The sequence below is a fragment of the Egretta garzetta genome, unplaced genomic scaffold (assembly GCF_000687185.1).
Source record: "Egretta garzetta isolate BGI_Z169 unplaced genomic scaffold, ASM68718v1 scaffold553, whole genome shotgun sequence".
In the NCBI taxonomy this organism is placed as follows: Eukaryota; Metazoa; Chordata; class Aves; order Pelecaniformes; family Ardeidae; genus Egretta; species Egretta garzetta.
The window spans coordinates 1,581,256-1,606,652 of record NW_009259328.1 but is presented as its reverse complement, the minus strand read 5'-3'; the positions used below and the strand labels follow the sequence as shown (position 1 = coordinate 1,606,652).

At 39.4% G+C, this 25,397-nt stretch overlaps 1 protein-coding gene across 1 annotated transcript in view; it reads left to right on the top strand.

The window, feature by feature from the left end:
- SYN2 (synapsin II) overlaps nt 1-25,397 on the top strand; it is a 187,360-nt gene that overhangs the window by 126,628 nt on the left and 35,335 nt on the right. Inside the window, exons 6-9 of the mRNA XM_009636662.1 lie at nt 11,996-12,058; nt 14,475-14,617; nt 19,832-19,906; nt 24,071-24,173. Of these exons, the coding sequence (XP_009634957.1) occupies nt 11,996-12,058; nt 14,475-14,617; nt 19,832-19,906; nt 24,071-24,173 (384 nt within the window). The remainder of the gene's footprint in view (nt 1-11,995; nt 12,059-14,474; nt 14,618-19,831; nt 19,907-24,070; nt 24,174-25,397) is intronic.

Below are 25,397 nucleotides of genomic sequence, written 5' to 3'. Positions count from 1 at the left end.
CCTGTTGTGGCTTTTCTAGTCAACTCAACCATGAGGGCATTAAAGCCAGGGTGAATACCACCTTCAGAAATTGTGTTTTCTGTCTTGCTGCCAGCAGAAGGCTTTTTTTTTTCAGCAGATGATCTTTGCCTTGTTTTATTTTTATATACAGCTTTGATTATATTTTACATTATACCTTAGAAGAAGTCAAAGTAAATTTACAAGAATTCAAATTACATCTCTTGGAAATAAAATAGTTTATATTATGTAACTCTAAGCCTTGTTCAGAAGTACTTAAATTGGGAAGAACTTATAAACCTTTGAGCACTTTAGTGTATGGAGCTTAAATTTTCAAGGATTTATTTTAAATTAATAGACTTACAGTGAAGAAATCGCAGGATGACACTCTAGTAAACCAGACTTATAAAGTCCAGGATATTTCTGAAATAGGAAAGGATAGGTATGATTTCCATTACATGTGGAAAAATACAAACAGTAATACAGATGATGACTCTGCTGGTTAACTGTATAGCTGTCTACTGGTTAACTAAATAACCTTCACTTCAGAATCACAGAATCACACAGAATCACAGAATGGCAAGGATTGGAAGGGACCTCGGGAGATCATCTAGTCCAACCCCCCTGCTAAAGCAGGTTCACCTAGAGTATGTTACACAGGACTTCGTCCAGGCTGCCTTTGAATATCTCCAGAGAAGGAGACTCCACAGCCCCCTGGGCAGCCTGTTCCAGTGCTCTGTCACCCTCAAAGGAAAGAAGTTTTTCCTCATATGTTTCAGTTTGTGCCCATTGCCCCTTGTCATGTCACTGGGCACCACTGAGAAGAGTCTGGCTCCATCCTTGTGACATCCACCCTTAAGATCTTTGTATGTGTTGATGAGGTCCCCTCTCAGTCTTCTCTTCTTCAGGCTAAACAAGCCCAACTCTCTCAGCCTTTCCTCACAGGGGAGATGCTCCAGTCCCTTTATCATCCTTGTTGCTCTCCTCTGAACTCTTTCTAGGAGTTCCTCATCTTTCTTGAACTGGAGAGCCCAGAACCGGACACAGTACTCCAGGTGGGGTCTCACCAGGGCAGAGTAGACCTCCTTCGACCTGCTGGCCACACTGCTCTTAATGCACCCCAGGATACCATTGGCCTTCTTGGCAACATAGGCACACTGCTGGCTCATGGTCAGCTTGTCATCTACCAGGACTCCCAGGTCCCTCTCAGCAGAGCTGCTTTCCAGCAGATTAGCCCCCAACCTGTACTGGTGCTTGGGGTTCAACCTCCCCAGGTGCAGCACTTGACACTTGCCCTTATTGAAAATAGAGGTCCTTCCCTCTCAAGAGAAGGATACATGCCATCACCTTGCAAACAGTTTGATCAGAGTAACACTGGGGAAAACAGCAAACCAAAAATGTGACAGCCACAATAATATTCCCTAAAATTCAGGTTAAGAATGATATTCCATCCACGCTGCAGGTCCCCAAGTTATCCAGATAAAAGATATTTTCCAGTCCCTCATGTTTCCCAACTGATGGCGTGGCTCGATTTTGCCTCTTTCCTGCCATTTATGAGCTCCATCCAGGTCCATGCCATCATAGAAGGCTATCAGATTGGTTAGGCATGATTTCCCCTTGGTGAATCCATGCTGGGTACTCCTGATCACCTTCTTTTCCTCCACTTACTTGGAGACGACACCCAGAATGAGTTGTTCCATCAGTTTTCCAGGGATGGAGGTGAGACTAACTGTCCTGTATTTTTCTGGGTCCTCCTTCTTGCCCTTTTTGAAGACTGGAGTGACATTGGCTATCTTCCAGTCATCAGGCACCTCTCCTGTTCTCCACGACCTTTCATAGATGATGGAAAATGGCTCAACAATGTTGTCTGCCAGTTCCTTCAGCACTCGCGGGTGCATTCCATTGGGGCCCATGGATTTGTGGGTGTCCAGCTTCCTTAAAAGATCCCTAACCTGTTGCACCTCGACCGAGGGAAGGTTGTCTTTTCTCCAAGCTTGCTCGCTTACCTCCAAGGACTGGGGAGCCTGAGGGCCAGCCTTGGCAGTGAAGACTGAAGCAAAGAAGGCATTCTGTAGCTCCGCTTTCTCTGTATCTTCTCTCACTGGGGCGCCCATTTCATTCAGCAGTGGTCCCACATTTCCCCTAGTCTTCCGTTTGCTGCTGATATACTTGAAGAAGCCCTTCTTGTTATGCTTGATATCCTTTGCCAGGCTTAGTTCCAGGTGAACTTTGGCCTTTCTAGTTGCTTCCCTGCATGCTCTGGCAGCATTCCTGTATGCCTTCCAAGTGGCATTGACCCTCTTTCCACATTCCATTGAGCTTTCTCTTTTCTGAGTTTTACTAGAAGCTCCTTGGTCATCCATGCAGGCCTCCTGCCTCGTTTGCTTGATTTCCTACTCGTGGGGATGCACCGATCTGAGCATGGAGGAAGAGCTGCTTAAATAGCAGCCATCTCTCTTGGACTCCGCTACCTTCAAGAGCCTTAGCCCATGGAATTCTTCCAAGTAGGTCCCTGAAGAGGCCAAAGTTAGCTCTCCTGAAGTCCAATGTTGCAGTCCTACTTGTTGATCTGCTTCCACCACACAGAATCTGGAACTCCACCATCTCATGGTCACTGCAGCAAAGACTGCCCCCTACCTTCACATCCTCAACCAGTTCATCTTTATTTGTCAGGACGAGGTCCAGTAGTGCTCCACTTCTTGTTGGCTCCTCCACCACCCGAGTCCAAAAGTTATCATAGATGTTCTGCAGGAACATCCTGGACTGTGCGCACCTTGCTGTGTGGTTCTTCCAGCTGATATCAGGATAGTTGAAGTCACCCATGAGAACCAGGACCCGTGACTGCAAGGCTACTTTTAGCTGTCTGTAGAAGGCCTTGTCTACTTCCTCATCCTGGTTGGGTGCTCTATAGTAAACACCCACCACAGTGTCACCCATGCTGGCCTGTCCCTTAATTTTTACACACAAGCTTTCAACTTGTTCTACATCCGCTCCCAGGTAGAGCTCTATACATTCCAATTGCTCCTTCGTATAACTCCATTGCCTCGCCTCGTAGGCCTGTCTTTCCTGAAAAGCCATCGATGGCAGCATTCCAGTCATGTGTGTTATCCCACCATGTCTCTGTAATTGTGATGAGATCATGGCCCCGTGACCACATACAGAACTCTAGCTCTTCCTGCTTATTCCCTATGCTGGGTGCATTGGTGTAGAGGCATTTCAGTGAGGCAATTGAGCACACAGGTTTCCCTGGAGGGATGAAAGAGGATCTGCCACTGCCAAGCCCACCTTTAAGGCATATTGCAGATGGTAACGGTGCCTGTTATGTATTGTGTAAATATATCAAAGAGGAATATTTATTTCTGCAGTAAAAAGCCTGATAAGCAGATTTATGAAATCTTTTGGTGGTCAGATATCAAAGATTAATACAATAAAATTATACTTATCTCTGTAAGCTCATAGTACAAAGAATCTTCATTTTTAAAACAGAGATGTAGATGAAATGTTGATGAGCAGTGATAATAATTACCCTTGCTATTGTGATGTCAGTAAGAGAACCATGACAGTAACTGGCTTTTTAGATTTTCATGTTCTAATCAGAAGTATTTCTAATTGTAAGTCAGCTTTATTGTTATCAGACAACTTGCATTCATGAAAATGACAGTCTCTAGAGTATGTGGATCAGAAATGAAACAACTGAAATACCTATAATCGTCAGAATTTAGCAAACAGCATTTCATTTTCAAACTTGAGCCTAGTTAAGAGTATATGGGCTTCATAGCTAGAGAAAATAAAAAAATGAAGTATTTTTAGTGACTAGTCACAGTGGTTTTATATAGACATCTCTGGGCAGTGTTACCATCTGTAAAAACGTCGTACAGCACCAATAAGCAACAGGTTTCCTAGGTGTATGTAAACAGGGATGGGGTGCATTGTAGTCACGGGACCTAACAGGACTGGGTGTATACAGTTCTGTGATTTCAAAGTTGATGTTTAATCAGTCAATTCCTTCAAAAAATATTGTGGTAAAGCCATGTCACATCCCACAACTAACTTAGACTCCATTCAGGAAAAAAAAGTACTGAAGTAGGATTTCTGACCAAGAGCCTTAGGTTTGGCTCGAGTTTAGAAGCGACTAAACTGACAAGGCAGAAATCTGTCTGTGAGAAGGGGATGTCACATCTCTGATCGCTACACAAATCCCAAAGAGTGAACCTACATTCTCCAGACCAGCGGTGCTGCCAGCTGCCTCTAGTTACAATGTGAGTTCTGTTTCTTTATAAAACACAAGTTAATTTTATTTTGTCAGGTTCACTGGAAGGACATGACTCTTGTTGATATGTTCAAGTAACAGGATTTTTTTTTTCCCTCGTGCTGCTGCTATGCTGGAACTGCATGCACAGTACACAAATTTCAGTTTAAAGGAAGTCATAGCGAAGAATTCAGGAAGGAGCGAGATATTAAGTACTTCTTAGTAAGGAATAGTAAGGCAGACTACTGATTCTACTTTTTATTTTTCATTAAAGTGCACTGAAAAACATATAGCAGTGTAGTGTAAAAATAGCACAGCTCTTCGTGAGCACAACATTAGCAGATAAGTGTTCATGAGCTTCATAATTTTGTTAATTACCTGCTCGGAGGTCAGAGTTGTAGCATCCATTTCAATACCTTCCTTTCCACAGAGCAGTTTCTTTATTGTTCATTGGCTTGGGTTGTTCGTTGGTTTGGTTTTTTTTTAAATTTCATACCTGGCTCTATCTTCTTAGTTCTTCTGCACATACTACATGGCAGATCCAAAATGGTGATTTCAACAAAACAAGCATCCTAGGCTGGGTATCAGTGGGCCTGCCATATATTGCAGACCAGTGGATATACCCAGGTGTTTTGAACGGTTCCAATGAATACTTTTTACAAACACTCTACATTTGCATAACAAATGAAGTCTTCCAGAAGAATATGGGTTCCTTCCTTTTCTCAATGAGAAAAAAATCCTCTACCAATTTTCAAGCAAAGAGGAAGGGGGAGTCCGTTTACTTTATCTTTACCTGTTTTTTCTTAGTGTTTGGCTGGCAGGGCATGCTCTAGTTTTGAACCTGAGACATGTTCTGAATGCAGCCAGTTTAGCTGTTTACTATTGTGCATCTCCAGATCAGAGGTCAGGAGCTTTCAAACCTTTCTGTGTTCATGAAGTCTTCTGGAACCCATGTTTTTAAGGGTCATCTGATGTGTCAACAGCAATTCTCGTAGTACTTGCTTGTCTTTTCTAACTGTTTTAATTTGGCAATTTTTTCTTATCTTCTAGGAAAAAGATCAGTAATTGCAGTGGTTTTGACTGAATTTTCCACATTTCCCTGTTCATTCAGTGTAATTATTAATATGTGGGATAGGCCAGCCCTAACTCTTTTATGAGCACAACATATGCAACATATTGAAAATATCTTGACATTTCAGAAGAGCAGTACAGTATTTTGCAGATTTTAGGCATTTAAAATAGGGTCTGACCAGTAACTAATGAAACTTTGAACCTAATTTGTGTTTGAATCCAATTTGCAAATCATCCTAGCAACATGGAAAAGGAATGTTTGCTGTAATAAGCTAACAGCAGCAGAAGAGTAAAAATCCAAAGCATAGAATCATAGAATCACTTTGGTTGGAAAAGACCTTTGAGATCATCAAGTCCAAACTTTAACCTAATCCTGCCATCCCACCACTAAACCATGGCCCTAAGCACCTCATCTATCCTTCTTTTAAATACCTCCGGGGAGGAGGACTACCACCTCCCTGGGCAGCCCATTCCAGAGCCTGACAACCCTTTCTGTGAAGAAGTTTTTCCTAATGTCTAGCCTAAACCTGCCCTGGTGCAGCTTCAAACCATTCCCCCTTGTCCTAGCATCTGTTACCAGGGAGAAGAGGCCGACCCCCACCTCACTACAGCCTGCTTTCAGGTAGTTGTAGAGGGCGATCAGGTCTCCCCTCAGCCTCCTCTTCTCCAGACTAAATAACCCCAGTTCCCTCATCCGCTCCTCATATGACTTGTGCTCCAGACCCCTCACCAGCTTTGTGGCTCTCCTCTGGACATGTTCCGGCAACGCAACATCTTTCTTGTAGTGAGGGGCCCAAAACTGAACACCGTATTCAAGGTGTGGCCTCACCAGCACCGAGTACAGGGGCACTATCACTTCCCGACTCCTACTGGTCACACTATTTCTGATACAGGCCAGGATGCCATTGGCCTTCTTGGCCACCTGGGCACACTGCTGGCTCATATTCAGCCGGCTGTCAACCAGTACCCCCAGGTCCTTTTCCACCAGGCAGCTTTCCAGCCACTCTTCCCCAAGCCTGTAGCGCTGCATGGGGTTGTTGTGACCAAAGTACAGGACCCGGCACTTGGCCTTGTTGAACCTCAACAACAGCATTTCAAACCTTAACAAGGATGATTTGATAACTTACTGCTCCCCACACCAGCAGTTTCAAAAAGCTTGTGTTCTCAAGCTAGCAAACCCAACAGATGTCATGACCCGATTCTGAGAGACTTGATGACATGAGAAACACACTTCTGTGATACATTTCAAAATTATTTTGCTCTGAAGGCACACTTGCCTTAATTAGTGTTTATTCAGCAACTTCAGAATATTGGGTCACATTTCTCCCTGAATTTATTAATTCCATCAGTATAACTCCTGTTTGAGATAGTTCTTTGTCTAGTAAATCTAGTTTCATTGCAGCGATAATTACTTTGCTAGTTGTCTGTCAGAAGTATGGGAAACGAGAAGGGCAAATGGAAAATTGGAGAAGTAAGGTATGTCATGAGTTCCTACTGTACTGTCTTTGCTCTTACTGACCTAATAAGAATAGATCCAGTGAAAAATGAATGCTGAATCTGCAACTGTGAGAGATATTGAGGGGTTGCTGTCTGTACTATTATCAGTAATTTGAAAGAATTAAAGAATATTACAGTTGCTACAAGTGGTTTGCAAGTATGACTCCTGTACATTGGCCTCCACTTGACCTGTGGAGATTGTGGAGTCCAGCTTTCACAGCATTTGGAAGGTCTACCAGTGACGCTCAAGTTGGAGCCAGTTGGTCAGCTGCTGTATTCCCATTGCAAGTACATGGCTGAAAAATCAAATCTACTCATTTTAGAAGAATCACTCCTGTGAGGACTAGACCTATTAACCTCAAATGCCTTCATCTAAAAAACATATTGGGCCTGTTACAGAATCAATTTCAGTGATACTCATACAAAAAAGAAATATTTTCAACTGGACTGGTTGAAAATAATAAAATAAATAGTAGTTATGTGGGGGAAAAGTGACAGTAAAGAGTTAAGTGGCATGCAAATCAGCTTTTGAATGAAAAATACTAATATATAATTATTTGGATAGGGAAAAATAGATATGTTATTAAAAACATGATGATTTTTCAGACAGGATGTTACAGTCAGATTTTAAACCCATATATACTGTTGTTCCCGTTACAGATTTAATCCCTTCTCATATTTAATCCCTCATTCTCCTCTGCCCTTGAACCCTTCCACAGCGCAGTTAACAAAGACAGGGTTAGGCTTCCAACACTTAGAGAAGTACCCAGTCTGCCAAGAGGTTTTCAGGTATTACTGCTGTGCTCATTGAGACTCACACCAAATGTGAATGAACTCCCAGTTTGAAGGTGCCCTATGGTAACAACCATTAGGTTTGTCTGGTCATTAAGTACATAAATTTAATTCACACTATGAGTATATGACAGAAACCATTAAAATACGTCATTTCAGTAAAGCAGCTTCCATGCTAAGTATTTCTCAGTTTGAAACTTAGGAATCTAGACTTCTGTTACCCAGATTTTAAAAGGATTCTGCTTCAAAAGATTTTTTACTACTGTCTTTTATCTGCACAACAGAATATACTTTTTGGTCTCCTAGGGAACATGTGTTCAAGTTCACAGATCAAAGTAGTACCTACTACTACTACTAGTACCTAGTCCTAGTCATGAAGTGAACTGTGCAACTTAGAATAAGTTAAGGTTCTGTTGAACTGAGACTTCACCTTTATTTAAAATAACAATGTAAGAAGTTAAAACCACAGAAATGAAAGCATATAGACTGAATCTATCTTTGTAGTTTTTAGGAGCTGATAAAACATTTTAATACTCAGTCAAGTTATTGTGATTAATGATATCGTATTAGCAAATATCAGTAATGTATCTCACCTGCTTTGTATTTGGGTTCCTACAAAGAGCCACAACAGTTTTTATGGTTGCTACTAATATTTATTACCAATTCAATCATATTTATACATAACTATGGAAAATTGCATTGCATGCTTGACATATATTTAGTTTTCTCTCTAATTAGTAATTATACTTTATTGCATTATTTAAGTTATAATAGAAGCCCTGTTTATCCTAATTCATGTTTTTTAATGTATTTCATGTACATTATATGTATGTGCAAGGGTTCATGCAGTGTTGTCCATTCACATCTCTCATACATATGAGCTTGCCCAATTTCTTAATGTAATTTCTGTTGTCGGTCTTTCTGATTTTCCCCCCCCGGTTTTTAATTGTCATAGTAGAATTTATACTTTTCTGAATTTAAGAAAATCTTTGAAAACTAAGCAATATTTTTGTAAAATGGCCTTCTCCCCCAACAATACATTTCAAAGAAAACATGCAATGACTCCTGTTAGTATCAGCTCTATTTAAAGTTGATCCATTGATACATGGTAGATCTTCTTTCAAGGTATCTCTCTACCAAATAACTATAACGTAAATTAAAAGGAAACCCATGGAGTGGGTAAGTTTTCAGTGTTACTATCAGTTGTATCATACATCATGTTTCCCCAAATGTATGAACAGTCTTGAGACTGCCTGTTCTATGAAGACAGAAATTAATATAAAGGAGCAGCCCGGGAAAAGGTGGCAGGAGGACTCAGGTTAGCTTTTCTGTAATTTCAGTAAGGTCAGGTTTTATTATTGCTTGTCAGAACAATACCACGCACAACTGAAAACCAGTTAGTGGTGGGGAGGTGCTAGCATGATGGCACGCGTCTAGTCCCCACGTACAAAAGGAAAACTATGGCAATTAAAGTAAGAGCATGAATAAAGGAGCCGCTGTTCAAAACCCAAACTAACTGCAACTTCAGCCCTGGAGTCACGGGCCTGTCGCACTGATAGGAACAAACAGGAGAAGGGCTGGGCTAACGCAGTATTTGTCTGCCTTCTGTGAGCCTGGGGTTTTTCTGTCTGATGTTTGAAATGCAACTTTCAGCGCCTTCTCCCCCTGCAACCACTTCTTCTCTTTGGCTGTGCTGGATGTGGTACACCACAGGAAATCTTGATAGCGGACTCTAGAGCAAAATGAACACTCTTGCCTTAAGTGATGTTAGTGCATTTTTCTGAGGGAGAAAGCACAGCTTCTTCTATTTTTTATTTTTTTTTATTTGAGTTAGTGTTTGTTCCTGCGGCACACAGAGGATTCCACAGCTTTGAAATCATGGGAAGATACATGGTCCTCTTAATTATAGGAACACCATTTGTACTGCTATGGTTAGAGGTCTGCCAGCATTTCCATTACAAACCCTGGTTCAGTGTTTTATAGTTCAATCACAAAAATGTGGTGCTGCCTTTGTGACTCTTGAGTCAGGCCATGATTTGTTCCCCCTCCTCCCCAGAAAAAAATTTGAAAAAAAAAGTGGCTGGTTTTAAAGTATGAAAGCAATAAGTAAGTGGCAAGATGTTGACTATACAGGACGTCGCATTCCTACAGTTTAGCAAGAAATTTATTTTTAAATTGCAGTATAGGTGACCTTTACTGTATCGTGCTTTTGCAAGTGCATTTGGCTATTTTGAAACTAATCAGTTTTGTATGCTTACGTGCCTTAACTTAAATTGGTTAGATTATAACAGATCCGTAAAAAGCAATTCAATATATTTTAGATCTAAAGACCAACTCTTGAAATGGTTCCTAAGCAAGAGTTAAATGAAAGACTGTCAAAGTATTCCTAGTTATCGATTCCTACAGTGTCAGTCTAAGTACCCAGAAGTTCTGCAAAAAATCCACGTTGCCTTTATGCAGGCACTGAAATGGGGCAGCTACAGTTGCACAAGTAATACACAGCACCGAGAGATGGGGTTTGGAATGGTTCTCATTGCTGTTGCCTGTGGCGGTAAGCCTTGGTTTCAAATCTCAAGGATGTCCTTGCTCAAGATGGGCATATGGCATCTTAACTAACAGAACAATTTAACTAGCATTGCAGTAAATTTTTCATAACTGCAAGTCTTTAAATCAAATCTGGTTTTCTCCTAAAAAGACATAGCTTTGGATTTGCTGCCGAAATCAATGAAAAACTTCCATGGCCTGTGTTGCGTAGATGGCAGCTGTAGGACCCTGTAGCTTCATGGGGCTTTGAAAACCGTGATATGGTAAAGGAGTAGGTCCAAAGATTCCTCCTTTTCCTTCTGATGGGGCAGAACAGAAACTGAGATTCTATAAAAAAACATGCAACCTGGTTTTGTTTGCTTAGATGTCTTTTATATGTTTTAAAAAAAGAAATCAGAAGAAACCAATATTGCATCAGTACGCATTTTAGGAAAATCCATTAAAAAGAAAAAAGAGATTCATGTATTGTACTAGGAATCTGACAGTAAGTTGTACGGAATATGTACCTTGCAGTGAATGCCCACATGTTCTTGTGTGGATTTGGCTTTCAGTTAAAGTATTTTTAAAACAGGCATCCTTAAAAGCATATTGAAAATAAATGTTTAAGATATAGGAAAAGCATGTGTGAATTTTAATTGGCTCTATAACAAATAGGTTTGGATGTTACCAAAAGCCAGGTGACCTTCCTGTTCTTTATCTCTTGATCTGAATGTCAATATTTACATGACATTTTCCCTGTAAATACCTGTTTGTGTTTATGTGTTTCTGTGCAATGGTGTGCAAAGCACAGCGAGATGTGTGAACTCCATTTAACCTCTTGACAATCCTTTGCAAGTATTTGGAAAACAAATTTCTCATTAAGTCTCTAAAAATTCTTAGTTTATTTTCTAAAGCATCGGCTTTGCCTTTGATTGTATTTACTCTGTTAAAATTTGGTACTAAATGAAGGTTTCAGACCCCGTAACACTTACTGTCCTGCTGCTGCCCAGTTTAATTACATGGTGAGGGTGTTCAGTTTTTTATTTCTAGTTATAATCCTGTTCTACTATTTGTATTTATACTTGGTTGAGAGAGGTTCAATATAGGTACATTTTAGGTGGAGGAAAAAGAGAAAGAAGTGACAGCTGTACGTATGACTGGGAGATCTAAAACATCTTCAAATGAAAGATGGAAAAAAACCTGGTTATTCACAGAACTTTCCGAGAGACAGAACCATTATTATTTGATTGAATAAAGCATGTTAATATGCCTCTGTGTATTTAATTTCCTAATAAATGGCTGAGTTATTACTTGCATTCTATGCAGAAGCTGGAGCCTCCCTAGAGAACTTGCATATTCTATAACAGAAGCTAGGAATTGCCTTTAAAGAAAGGGTTTTTTGTGAATTAGATATCACTGCTTTCATAAGTGGTCACAAAAAGAATTTACAGCCTTGCTAAATAATGGAAATCAAGGGGGAAAGGTGATTAATTTGACATCATTAATGATTATAACCTTGGAGAAGTGAGTTCATGGGTCAGAAAACACAGTAGCAAAACATAAAATAGGAAATAGGAGAAATTCAGTTTTAAAAGTGAAGTCAAAAGAAAGAAATACAAAAATAGTTCAGATAGAATTACACTGATTGTATGTATTGGGAGTAACGTAGTACTCGGAACACATGCACAGTAATTAATCAGAACACCTAGTCTTACACAGGTGAATAACACGTTTGAATGACCACACGACAAGAACAACTTTGGCTTCATTATGGTCATGTTTAAATAATTTTCATAAATGATGTAGCTGAATCATTTAACTCACGCTTGCTCTCTCTAATATGTCTGTTTTTGTTTTCCCCCTTAGCTAACAATGCCAACTTTTCCTGTTGTTGTGAAGATTGGACATGCTCATTCAGGCATGGGAAAGGTGCAGATGCTACATACTGCATGCTAGGAGGCTGGGTGTTTGTCTAAAATAATATGCATGTTCTTCTGTTTCCTGGATATTTTAACTTTTCACTGTCCAAATTCTGTCTCAGATCCCTACACTTGCAAATCTCTGCTTGTCTATTAGTCAAGAAAGCACCTCTCTTTAGGAGAATAATAAAACGCATAATACATTTCCACATTGATGCCTTTTCAGTTTATGCCTTGTCCTATATAGGACATTCTTCAAAACGCACTGAGATGCTTTATTGAAGCAGAACCTTATTTATTCATTTAGTTGACTGCAGTGAAACTATTCAAGAGTCAGGGTCTGTTTGCACAGTCCAACTTCTTGGACCTGGGAATATAGGAAGATTTTGCCTTGGTTCTTTTTTAGTTTCAGCTTGATCCTGAACTTTTCTTCATTTCCTGTCTTAATGTGTTCTCTGTGATTGTTTCATACCACCATATAACTGCTGCTTTCTTTCTCCAAAGTAATTGCATTTCAGTGGTGAGTACAGTTGTTTTGATATCACTTATCTCACAATGATGGTTCAATGGGATATGATTTAAATCCCGCTTTCATTGATATCCATGAAAATTTCTAGTCATTACAGATTAACCACTTTCTCTCACTGAAAACACTTCAGTGCTTTAAGTGCTTTAGATTTTAAAACAAATCGTCAGAGAATAGTTACATTTATCATCTTGAATCTCCAAAAGTTCCATGAATGTAGTATTTGCCACTAGCAATATAAATAGAAAATTGATTTAATTGTATTTTACTCAGTAATTATGCAAGTTGTACTGTATGTTATGTTCTTTTGCCTATGACTGGTTTGCTTTATTTTGTACTTAGTAAGTTAGTGGAAATCTGGCAGCCCACGTATTTGAGAGCAGAATTAACCACTAATTACTTAAACTGCAGTTTCTGTGGATTGCATATGTGAAATATTGGAATGTTTATACTGTACTTTCGACATCCACTTCTTGTTTCTGGAAAAGGGAAATAATGCACAGAAATGTTCAGCATATCAAAAGTCTAGAAATAATTCTAGATTTTTTTTTAGCTATAAAATATTTAAAATCCTTAAAGATTAAATGCCAGTCTTGTAGTGAAATGCTTACTGTCAGAGTCCAAAGAAAGGTTCTCCTCATCCCCCAGCCCTCCTTAAAGGCATTGCTAGGAGCAATGTTTCCATTGGTCGTAATTAGACTCACATACGCTATTAAGTTTTCAGACGCTAAGTTGAAACCAGGCATTGCGTCTGGTTTTGTGGCTCTCAAACATGGCAAATTACTCTATATTGTTCTCCATCTGAGAGCTGAGAGCAAACACTTAGGCCTTACGACTTCTTTTAGCTTTACCAGACCCCATTTAATGTGCAAGTCCCGTCTCACTGCTGTGGCACTCTAGCCCAAGGGTTCCCTTTCAAGTACTGTGTGACAGTGGAAGCAAACAAGACGCTGGGCTTGCAAAGAGTTGCAGACTTTCCTAATATTAGATAATATGAGAAATACTAATCCCTGCCTCCTTTCCTCACCATTCTGAAATGTACTTTGGGTCTGTGTGTTGGAGTTCCAGTTTCCCTCTCCTGTTTTCTACCAGCCCCAAGACTTCTATTCTGAGCCTCTTTTTCTCCCACTTCAGCCAGCTTCCTTTAAGTTAACCGTAGAGATGTGCCCTCCCTGTCCAAAATTAATGCCTCTGTCCTCCATCTGTCCTCTAAAATCTCCTCCTCCCTCTCCCCCTAAATCAGTTTTCCCCACTTTTCCACCTCACTCTTATTTCAAGATGTTAAAGTTGATGGGTTTAGTACCATTCACCATCTTAGCAGTGTTCCGCAACGAGGAAATTCCTTGCAGAAAAGTGGGAAAAATGAGAAAAACTGGTTCTGCTGTCTTGAGCCGACCCTCTGTGCTCCATGTGAATGCGCACTCAGCAGGATATTGTGACCCTTCGTCTCCTCCCTCCCAGGAGATACATGTTGTGATAATATATGGTGGGCTCCATGTACATTCAGTTACATGAGCAATTTACAGAATCAGCAAGAATCCTGTATAAATCAGCGTTGTATATTATCACGCCTTGAAAAATTCTAAAGCCTGCAGATCTAAAATAAACAATCACCACTTAAAAAAAAAATTTTGAAAAGCAAAATAAAATTCCACTGTCTGCAAATTGCTTTCTACAGTTGAACAGGTAGTATTTTGCCTAGAAAAATAGACACTTTAATGCAGAAATGTTATAGAATCTCAAAATCAGATAAAATATCCAGTACTTTTTTTTTTATAAACTGATGCTATCAAAAACCTTACTTCTCATAAATGCCATTTGCAACTGAATTCTACATTTTATTCCTAATTGCTCTTTTTTCTTTTGTATATGCTGTTTACTTGTGGTATGATGACTACAGATCAAGGTAGACAACCACTACGATTTTCAGGACATAGCCAGCGTGGTAGCACTTACTCAGACCTACGCCACTACTGAACCCTTCATAGACTCCAAATATGACATCAGGATCCAAAAGATAGGCAGTAACTACAAAGCATACATGTGAGCCAAAACCTTATCTTCTTTCATCCTTTTGTTTCAAAGTCAATAGGCACCAGTAAGATTAAGACTGTTGGATGAGTCTGAGCTGATGTGGTGACTCCGTGCCTCCATTGTAACACTCTCTGGAAAGACAGTGTTTTAGACTTTCTAGATTTATCAAGACTTATTTTTTTAAGTTGATTGTGACTGGGAGGAAGAGAATAAGATGCCAGGTCAGCCTACCAGAGTGGTTTTCCTGCTAACCTTTGTTTATTTTTTCATTTAAAGAAAGGAGCAGTTGGAAGGGGATTTGTTTTGATAGAGGACTTGTTAAATCAGATTCCTTTGTGTCTTTTCACCAAATTAGGGTCAAATTTTCTTCTCCCTCTAAGGATATTTAGATGGCATTAATTCACACAAACCTGAATCATAACACTTTAATGGAATGAAGTAATGGCCTTTTAACATAACACATGTAAGAAAAATTCTAATCTTGCAATGGCCTTCACATATATCGATGAAAATCTCTTGTAATTTTAGAATCCAGGTGTTTGTTTAAAGGTCGTGACTATACAAGAAGCTAAAAGGGTGTTTCAGTTTCAGAAACAACATTAAGCTGGAGCAGCAGAACAGGTTATTGTGTAGTAGTTGAGCATGATAACTGTATTTATGCATATCTTTATTCTATTTCAATTACCAAGCAACATAATCTGACATACACTCATTTCATTCATGTTTTTAAGACAAGTTAGATAATCTCATGTATTTGTTCCCTTGTGCTTACAATTCTGAGGCTGGAAAAAACATAACAAAACATGGATAAAAATACACATGCATTTACATATGCACACCCACATACACATGCAAAGATACTTCTCTAGGAACTCCTGTAACATCGGAGGGATCAGAGCTTGTATGCTGACAATTGTAAGGTTCAGTCAAGTTAAAAAAATTGCATTCCAAGCAAACCATAAATACTAAGAGAAGCAAAAAATTGGAGCTGGGTTAAAGAAAATGCATAAATGTTTTATTATATTAAAGACAGAGTTGGCATTAAGCATCAAGTATTTTAGGAACAGCCAACAACCTCTATGAGAAAGTAGAACCTTTTGCCCCAGGCCAGGGGAAGGGGCAAGATATAGCTCCTTGGGCCGGTATTGGAAGGCCACATACTCTTGATTTCTCCCCTAAGACATTACTGCCACAAGATTAAAACTGTATGAGTAACTGCTGGCCTTTCCTGTTATATGGCTATTTGAGAAAGAACATCAAAGATTAGGCCTTTCAAGAACAACTCAGTAGTCCATCTGCCTCTCACTGTACATCTGAGGGGCATCAAGAAAGCACAACACAGAACTGGGTGGAAATACTGTTCCCATAGGTCAGATCCAGCAGTATGGACTCTCAGTCCTTCTGCTTTATTTTGAACCCAGAACTATCTAAATTTTGCAAAAACAGTGTGTTGGAAATTTGAGTTGTACACAGTAACCAAGGCAGAACACTCAAATAGCTTGCGAGGGTTGAGAAGTTTCTGGAATCCTTTGTTGGTGATTTTCTGTGGTTTTGGTGATGCAGGACAGAAATTCTGTAATTCAAGCTCCCTACAGAATTTCAGGTGTGTTGGCCCTACCCCACCTCTTCCTGTGGGCAGTTAGAATGCTAAACATATGCTTCTGAAATACACAGCTTTTAGCCCCTGGCTTCTCCAGGAGAGTTAATTCCAATTCTGCTTGTTTGTCATACATTGGTGTTCCAGACTGTTGACTTTTTCTGGCTTTAGCCCCTTATCTGGAGACATCCATCCTACTTTTTCTAATAGCACTATGCTCCTACATCCCAAGGCCACCTCTCTCCTATCTGTACAAACCATACCTCGGTCCAGTCCCACCACTTTCCCAGACCACTTCTACCTTTCTGTCTCTTAGTCCTTAGCCCTTACGCCTAGCCTTTTTTATTGCCCCAGCTTTTCCCCTTGCCCCTTTTATTCTACTCAGTGCCATTCAACAGCTTTGTTCTCCCTTTACTTCCTGTTGCCAGTCAGCCTTCTTTCTCTATTTCAGAACTTTTCATACAGCTACTTCTGTCTCTTTGAGGCTAGGGTAGTACTTTTCTCTCTTGTTGGTGCTTTGACATGCAGATTTCTTGTGTTGTGCTCCCCATCTCTCCCCTCCTCTATTGTTTATGATAAACAGTGTTGATTTGCCTCTGTCTTACAGCTCGCAAGTGGCAGAGTGTTAGGAATAAGGCCCAACTCTTAATGGCTATGACCCACCAACTGGTACCAGCAGTCAGATGCAGCGTTAGTAACTTGGTGGTTCATTGCCTATGGTAGAAAATGGACCACTACGTTTCATAGGAGAGAGCCCTACATTTTTTTCTTTGACTTGAAATTTAAATGCTATTCAGTCTCTAGAATAATTTTGGAAGAGTCAGCCATGGTAAATTTATCATTTTCGAACATAAATGTTTCTTCTTCACAGAAGCAGCAGTTGGCCTAAGGGACAGCAAAAATAAGTTAAAATGACAGCCTGTTCCTCCTACCTTTTATTTATTTTTAAGTTTCTACTCAGAAACTATGGGTTCATCCAAATGCTAAAAGCCCAGCAATCATTTTTCTCTAGATTCTTTCATACAGTTAAATCACACACAAAAAAATGAAATGCCGATCCATTGTTAGAGCATTGTGAAAAGAAGATTTACCAAATGTCTGAAAAATTCTTCATATGCATACATATACATTGTGTCAGTAGAATATTGTTTTACAGCTGGTTCTCATTTTGTTCTGTGACACAGGAACAGAGCACTTAGAGAGTCACCACAAAAAACACCAGCTGAACATTTGGTTTTGTAGTTTAGAGAGTTATTAAGAGCTTCAGTTTTATAATTCTGTGGGAAATTGTGGTATAAGTGGATCCATGACTCACAAAACACTGGTGCTTAGAGATTATAGCCGAAATGCAACACTGGATCCCTCCAAATACCACAGCTCCTCAAAATGTTTTGTGACGCATACTTAACTACACTTGGTACCATTACAGAATTCATCTGACTTCAAGGGAATAGAGTTAAAAGGATCACACACAATGAACAAAAACAGGAATACAAAACACACTGCATCTAAATCTCCTCTCCAAAAGCAATACTCCGAACCCATAACTTAATGTACTTTGATCAAAAGGTCAGTAAAACAAAAGTAGAGGACATCAACCAGAGAAGACAGTGCTACAGAATCGAACCACTAACGCTATCTACACAGTAATTGTAGGTAGACATTTCTACATATTTTTCTGACGACAAGTCCCTGTCCAGACAATTTGCATTGCATACTTTGAATGGTACTACATAAAGCAGAAAGGTGTTTGAAAAGGGGAAGCTCAGGTTACTATGAATTGTTTATACTAATCATAATTCCTTTTTTGCCAGTTTTAAAACAAAGACCAAATGAAGTGAAAACATGTTAAGCCTAAGCATAAAGCACTCAGAAGTGCTAGGAGTTGTTTTCTTTATTATTTAGTATTCAGTAAAAGAGGAGGAGATAACGATGTGAAAGACCCTTAGAAATTATCAAAACAGAAGTGAGGAAGGGTGGGAAACCTCCATATTTCAGTAGAGGAAATCATGTACGAATTACAGAAATCATATCTTAAGGTTTAAAGTGCCAGATGGTCTGGCCGGGTACTTTTATGTCATTAACCATGGTCTAATGGAACAGCCATGTTGTTTTGGACTTCTTCTGTGTGACAGACCTAGCATCAACAGCTCCAGCCCACAGGCTGTTGAGATTACACCAGTTAGGTCCACAGTGTTCACAGCATTCCTCTTGGTCCTCAGCTCGTCCCCACAGCATCATTACAGCCAGCCAAGCATCCAGTTGTGAGACTGCTTCAAGTTCCCCAGGGGACCTTTCATGTTGTGGAATGGAAGCCAGGCTGAAAGCAAACCATCTTTTCTCCCCTAGTCAGTAGTGCTGAGATTACATCAGTGCAGCTGAGGATCTTGAACTAAATACTTCCTAAAAGTCTCCAGGATTTTTTTTTTTTCCTGATTTGGTCACATCTTGCTTCCTAAAAGATACCTTAAATAGTACATGTGGATGAACGCCTTTGGGAAGTCTGCAGCAGAGTTGAATTGTGATTTCTGAGAAGTATTATCTCTCTGATGCAGACTATATGTGTTGTTATGAACTTAAAGTTTTTGATTTGTAAGTACACACATACGGATAAATACCACTTGAAAAATGAGGCAGAAATCACAAAGTAGCCTTATTACTGGGCAGAGTTACCTGACACACAGCGCTCACCATGCACCTTCCCCTTTCACTAGTTTCTCCCACATCAACAAAGAATATGGCACCTTACGAGAACTTTGTGCTCTAAAATTCAGCCAACCTTATGAGGCTTCCATGGAAAAGCCAGCATTCCCCCACAATTGTTACTGACCCTTGTAATTAGGTTAACAGAAAAATGGAGAGAAAACTATAGCTGCTGCCTAATATACTTTTAACACATTACAGATGTTCCTATTTTACTAACTGGAAACACTTCATAATTTGTATCCTTAGCCTATTCCCAGTACAGCATTTAGGTTTCAGAAAACAGTAATCTTCTCAGCCCTGGTAGCAGTCCTAAGGTCTGAGGAGAAAAAAACCAATTTTTATGATTTTTTTTTCTTGGAGATTAAATAGAAGATGGTATACTCAAGGCTTGACATAAACTGTTTAGATTATATTAGTAAACTAGCAAAGATTGAAAACGGGAGGAGAAACGAGCTCTAAAACAGATCTGAAATCATTTCAGAGATGTTAAAAAGAGATCTTGATTTTCAAGTATTGGGACCTAATTCTGGTGGTTTGGATTTGAAATGAGAAGCTGCAGCTTCAGTTTCTTGACATCTGCAGTAGTAGTGCGTTACAGGCTATTCAATCTATTTATAACTGATAACAGCTTATTGCTAACACTTTCACTTAATCATAGGGTTTTCTTTTAAAAAAAGCCTTAAATGACTAAATGGGGAACAGACATTCGCAGCACTGTCATACTTCATCGCATGCCTACAGAGAAGTGAGTGTTACTGACAATCCTGATGCCTGTTAGAATTCTTCATGTTTTAGGTGTTCTGCCAGATATGAAAAAGGTGTAAATACTGCTGTAGTATTTATGTGAAAATCAGAGTAATTTAAGAGATAGTGACAATATAAAACCGCTGGCTGTCTTTGTAATATTTTCCCCCTTTCAGGAGAACTTCCATATCCGGAAACTGGAAGACAAACACAGGCTCTGCAATGTTGGAACAAATTGCTATGTCAGATAAGTAAGTCGAGTCTCATGTAAAAGGTAATTAAAAAAAGTTAATGGAATTTTATTTTAAATGGAGTTTTTAAATCTCACAGTAAATGCATGTTTCCCATTCATTTTGGAAAAAAACCCTTTGAAACAGATGAAAGAACATGAGCCAAGAGTTTCCATATGACTTGTCTCAGGGTTAACTACCCAAAGTACAGCCTTGGGTGCTTACATGCACCCTTGGGTTCCTGCATCCATATCTGCACCTAGAAAACTACGGGAATCCCCTTCAGAAAATGCCATTTTTCAGATTCAACCTGTCAGGCATTCCCTCTGGTTCATTTGCCTTCTTTTACCTAACAGTCCTACTCCATGACACAGTGTTTTAAACTTTTCTCCTTATATATCATGTATTCTAACCAAGCAATCTGGTCTTAACTTTGCCTATTTAAATCTTGTTCCTCTTTTCTACTTTCAATCCTGCTAAACTGCTTATTTTTCATTTTTGAAATTTCCACTGAAGTGCACTGTGAGGCTTTTACCCAGATGCTGGGTTATACTGAAGCTTATTTTCCTCATGTCATCATTCCAGCTCTGCACTTTGGTTTACTATGCTTTTCTTTTTCTCGCCCACCTTCATGCTGGACACTTTTTGCAATCCCGTCAAAAACATTCTCCTTGCAGTACCATTTTGCCCCTCAGGTCTTCTGTTGATAGAACTCTTCTTTCAGTACCGCTCATTTGCTCCAAGTTCCTCCACAACATACAGGCCTCTGTTCCCTGCAAAATACATCTTCAGCTTCTCCAAAGGTGGAGAAGCTTCCAGTGGAAGCTGAAAAAAGCTCTGGACAATAAAAGTGTAATTTAAAAGGTGTTTTAAACTTCAACAGTAGTATTTCTGGTGGATTGGTTTGGTCTTTTTTTTTTTAAAGTCTGGAGCCTACAACTTGGTCCCTCTTACGAGCTGAGGGAGACACAGGAGCTGAACTGTTGCCTGCCCTGAGAGAGGTGAAAACAAATAAGACGGGAATTACAACTCCCTGCTGTCCAACCCCTGTCTAGACTGTGCCCTCACTGATCTCCCCTCTGGGGATGGAGTGGAGCCACATTATTTTCTCTTTCTCATTCCCCTCCCACCTTCTTTTAGAAAGTGAGGTTATGCCTTCACCAAGAGGGAAAAGAAAGTGTGTGCTTTAGTGTGTATAATTACAGTCTGTGAGCTATTCCTCTGTAAAAACACAGGCACTTTAGTTTTGCTGTAAGGAAAACTAAACAATAGCAAGTATGGGTAATGAGTATGAAATGCCAACCTTGCCTAGCTACCTGACTATAAATGCTCTATGTGCTTTTCTTCTGCTTCCGTTTTTGAATGTAAGATAATTAGAGCATAATAGGTATTTTCCCATTAAAAAAATCACAAGCTAAAAAAACAAAACTTCTTTTATGCTGATGAAGACAAAGGTGTAGGGAAGACGGATGTTTCCTCATAACAGAAAGGGGTAGGTATCACACAGCCCCACTTTTAGTTTGATTACACAGTGAAGCACACAAAGCAGAGCGAGGAAGAGAAGGGAAAATTGAAATTTTCTGAAGAGTTGAAGTAGTTTAATGGCATACCAAAAGCAATCAAATCTTATGCATGTGCATTTAATTTATAATACATCTTATGATTTAGGAAGAAGTGTTTTGAAAGCACTGCCTGAGTTGACAGTGTTGAGTGAATGCAAATCTTAGTCTAGAAATTTATACAAGAAAGAAGCTTATGGCACAGTAAGGGACAATGACAAGGCAGAGAACAAGCACATTTCCGTGTTAGATGTTCTTCTTGACCCCTCTATTTCAGAGAGGCACCGCTCCCCAGATAGGACCAGAAGAAGAGACACCTGTGCTCATGGTGCACACCTCATCTGGCACACCAGATATCTCTTGTCAGACACGTGAGGAACAATACTTTATTCTCTGTCAGTTCTAAGGCTGCTGCACACTATATTTGCTCTGGGAAAATAAGAACCGTGACCTCTTGTCAAACCTACTGTGCAAGCCTTGTGTTTAAAACACCACAGGCTAGTCTATCCAATACCTCTCTTTCCAAATGTAACTGTATTTTTCCAGCTTTGTGTTTGTTGGCAGAAGATAGACTATTAAAAATGCTTTTACAGAGCTGATTGATATTTTGGTATTTTAAAGAAAAGGTCTTCGGGTTTTTTTCATGTGAAGTCCAGATACTTACTGTTAACGACAAGTTTTGCTGTCCTCATGACTTTCTAAGATACACATTGGTACTATACAGCAAAAAAAAAGTTATTTATAAGCAAGTGCATGCAAGCTGTCCAGTCAGTCGGTGCATCTACAGATGTTGAAATTGTCAGGCATCCAAAAAAACCTCTCATTTTGGACAAAAAACATTTCTCACAGGAAGAAAAACTATTTTCATTGCTAAAATATTACCATCAGGATTTTTTCAAACAGTTCTATCAATTTCTTTGTATTCTGCTTAAAATAAAAACTGGAACAGACTTGATATAAGAAAATACAAAGCATGTGACCTAATAAGTTTACTTGGAAATGATGCTGTTACTGAAGATATTTATGTATGAATAAGACTCTCAGCCCAGCAACGAGTTTTCTTTGATCCTACAGTGAAGTCAACTGCTATGTTTATTACAGCATTTTTTTTGCAATGGAAAATACTATGATGTGGCAAATCTATCATGACGGCTCAAAGGCTCGATCGGGAGAGAGCAGGAGAGGGTCTGTAAAAGGAAATAGCTCTCATCTATGCTCAAATATTAGCCAATGAAAGAGAAAAAGGTTTATAATAAAACTGGGGTGTTTTAAAGGAAAACATGTCCTTCAGTTGGTGGAGCTGTGATATCTACCTGTAGAACCTGTCAAGGTCATGTCATCACCCACCATAGCCCATGCACAGCTATGATTTTAGATAATGAAAGTTCTCAATACTATTTTGTGTCCTTTGAGTCAATCCTTGCCATCAAGCACACGCAGCTTACATCACCTCAGAACGCTCTCAGCAAGGTAGTATGACTCCCTGTTAGGTCACTAACAGTTCTGTACCTGATCACAGGAATTGCCTCACTGTTTTCCTAGTAAGGCCCATTTCATTCTCTTGTTAGTCAGATGATCTCTCTATTCATTGGATGGGTAAAGCTCTTCATGCAAGAAAAATAAATCATATTACTGCATATAGAATGGGTAAACTGTCCATTCCTTGGTCCGTAGTTCTTAACGTGAGGTTAGAAATGAAATGGGGGAGTTCTTATATTCAGTACTGTAGGAAACACTAGGCTTTTTAAGAAGTTTTAGAATTCCTCAGAATTCTTTACATTTCAATTGCATTTTACTGTAATTGTCTGTAACCCTACATGAAGAACATCATCCTTGTCTGCATGCTACGTACCTTTTACATAGTATCATACATCTGTTTCTCTTGCATCATCTAAAGGGTTGTTTTGTCTTGATTTTTCTTTTGCCTTATTCAGTGATGTACCTATAAAGCTATCATTGCTACTTCGGGATACAGCTGGGGCCGTAACTTAAGGCAGAGACTCTTGTTCTGCTTTTCCTGATAAACGAAGAAACCCCATCCATAATTAAGTACAGTCCCCAGCATAGCAGGCAAGAGGATTGCCACACTTGACTGTGCACAGATGCCCAAGTTTGAATTCCACAGGAAAACAGAAGCACCAGTCTCTACTTTCTAAAACCTCTTGGCATCGCCGAAGCCACAAAAACTGGTCAGATGATAAGTCCTCCTGAGGACCTCTTACATGAAGTACAGCCACAACGAGCAAGCTGTGCTAGCATACAGGCACTGCAAATGCAGGATGGGATATAGCTAAATGCTATTTGTGTTTCAGCATATCTAATCCCCAGGTTACTCGGTTCAGAGCAGACGCATGTTTGGACCAAGTTAAACTGGGACAGAATCCAGCATAATTCTAGGTCAGGATACAGAGCCACAACTTTTCTGGATTCTACTGAGAAAAGCAGAGTAATTGGGCCAGTATCTCTAAGCTACTATTCTGGGAAATACAAATTCAGTAAAACTGACAATACAATGAAAATTCTGAATTTAGAGCAAACGTTATATAAAATACCTTATTAGGTTAAGCCTATGGAAAAACAAGAGCTTGAGGAGATACTCACCGAAAAATTTATTTTTGTGAAACAGGTACAAGCTTTGGGTTGACACTTGTTCTGAAATATTTGGTGGTTTGGACATCTGTGCTGTTAAAGCTGTACATGGAAAGGATGGAAAAGATTATATTTTTGAGGTAAGCAATCCTACTCTTTTCAATATATGCTTTTATATATTACAAACACCCAAGGAAACAACAGTTGTGACAGTTGGGCATTGGCTTATTTGTCTTTCAGGAAAAGCTGTGTATTTTTGAGCAACGTTTAAATTGTAATACAAAGCCACACGTCCAAGTTAGTGGCAACACTTGCTGGAAAATGTAACCATATATGTGGTGATGTCTTTCAGTGTTTGAGGAAATGTACACAAGCTACAAACCAAAACCAAATGTGGATGTCACATTTTCCCAACCCTTATGATTTCTTTCCTGGGCAGGCTTACCAGTTTTTCCTGGAAGGTTTATAGATAGCACTATCCCAAGGGAACCCCAACAAAATTATACCTTTACATGGAAAGGGAAATTAAGAATTAAGTGGAAACAACTTTACTTTTTTTCTAGCCTAAATGTTACCTTTAAGATCTGATTCCTCATGAATCAGCAGTTTCTGCTGTAGATAATTGTGAAATGTTTCTCATTTACCTTAAGTTTATTATGGATAAATGCAACTTTGTCTAGCCATAAAACAAGATATCATCACTTGCCTGTCACACATTCAGGATTTCTTCAGCATCTTCCATGTTCTTAGAATTTTATTCAGGAGATAGGCAAGGATCCTCAGAATCTCCCCGCTCCAAAAGGGGTTGATACTTGTTAAAGCAGAAGTAAGAGTATCTTTTTTTAAACCATGAGAGTAACCTGGACATTACGGATTGACCCTCTCTAGTTATTTGTATCCAATTCATAAAGGAAAAAGCTTTGTAGAAGTAAAAATCTGTGTTTTGTCATAGTGTTAAACATCTCTGTGTATTTTCCTCTCTTCACTTTTCACAATTTTTTATATCACTATTGCAATTGCTAATAATTCCCAAATCAATCAATAGCACTTTAAAGGACTGAGTAGATTGCCACATTAAACCTTCAGCACAACAAACAGAATTAATCACTGCCTCCAGACATGCTGAGGCCTCCAGACATGCTGAGGCATGTCAAGAAATCCTGTTTCCTTAGTGTGCCTGGCCAAATCAGAGCTTTTGTGTCTTACCGTGTCAAAACTCACTGTAGCATAAAGTTTAGGATTGCATACTAAGCCTCCTCTGTTGCTCCTTCATATGGTGCAGTCCTTCCCTCCACTGCACCCCGAAGTTCCTGTAAATTCTGTAGTGCTTCACCCAGTGAAATCTGGCTGAGAATTGAAAGGGG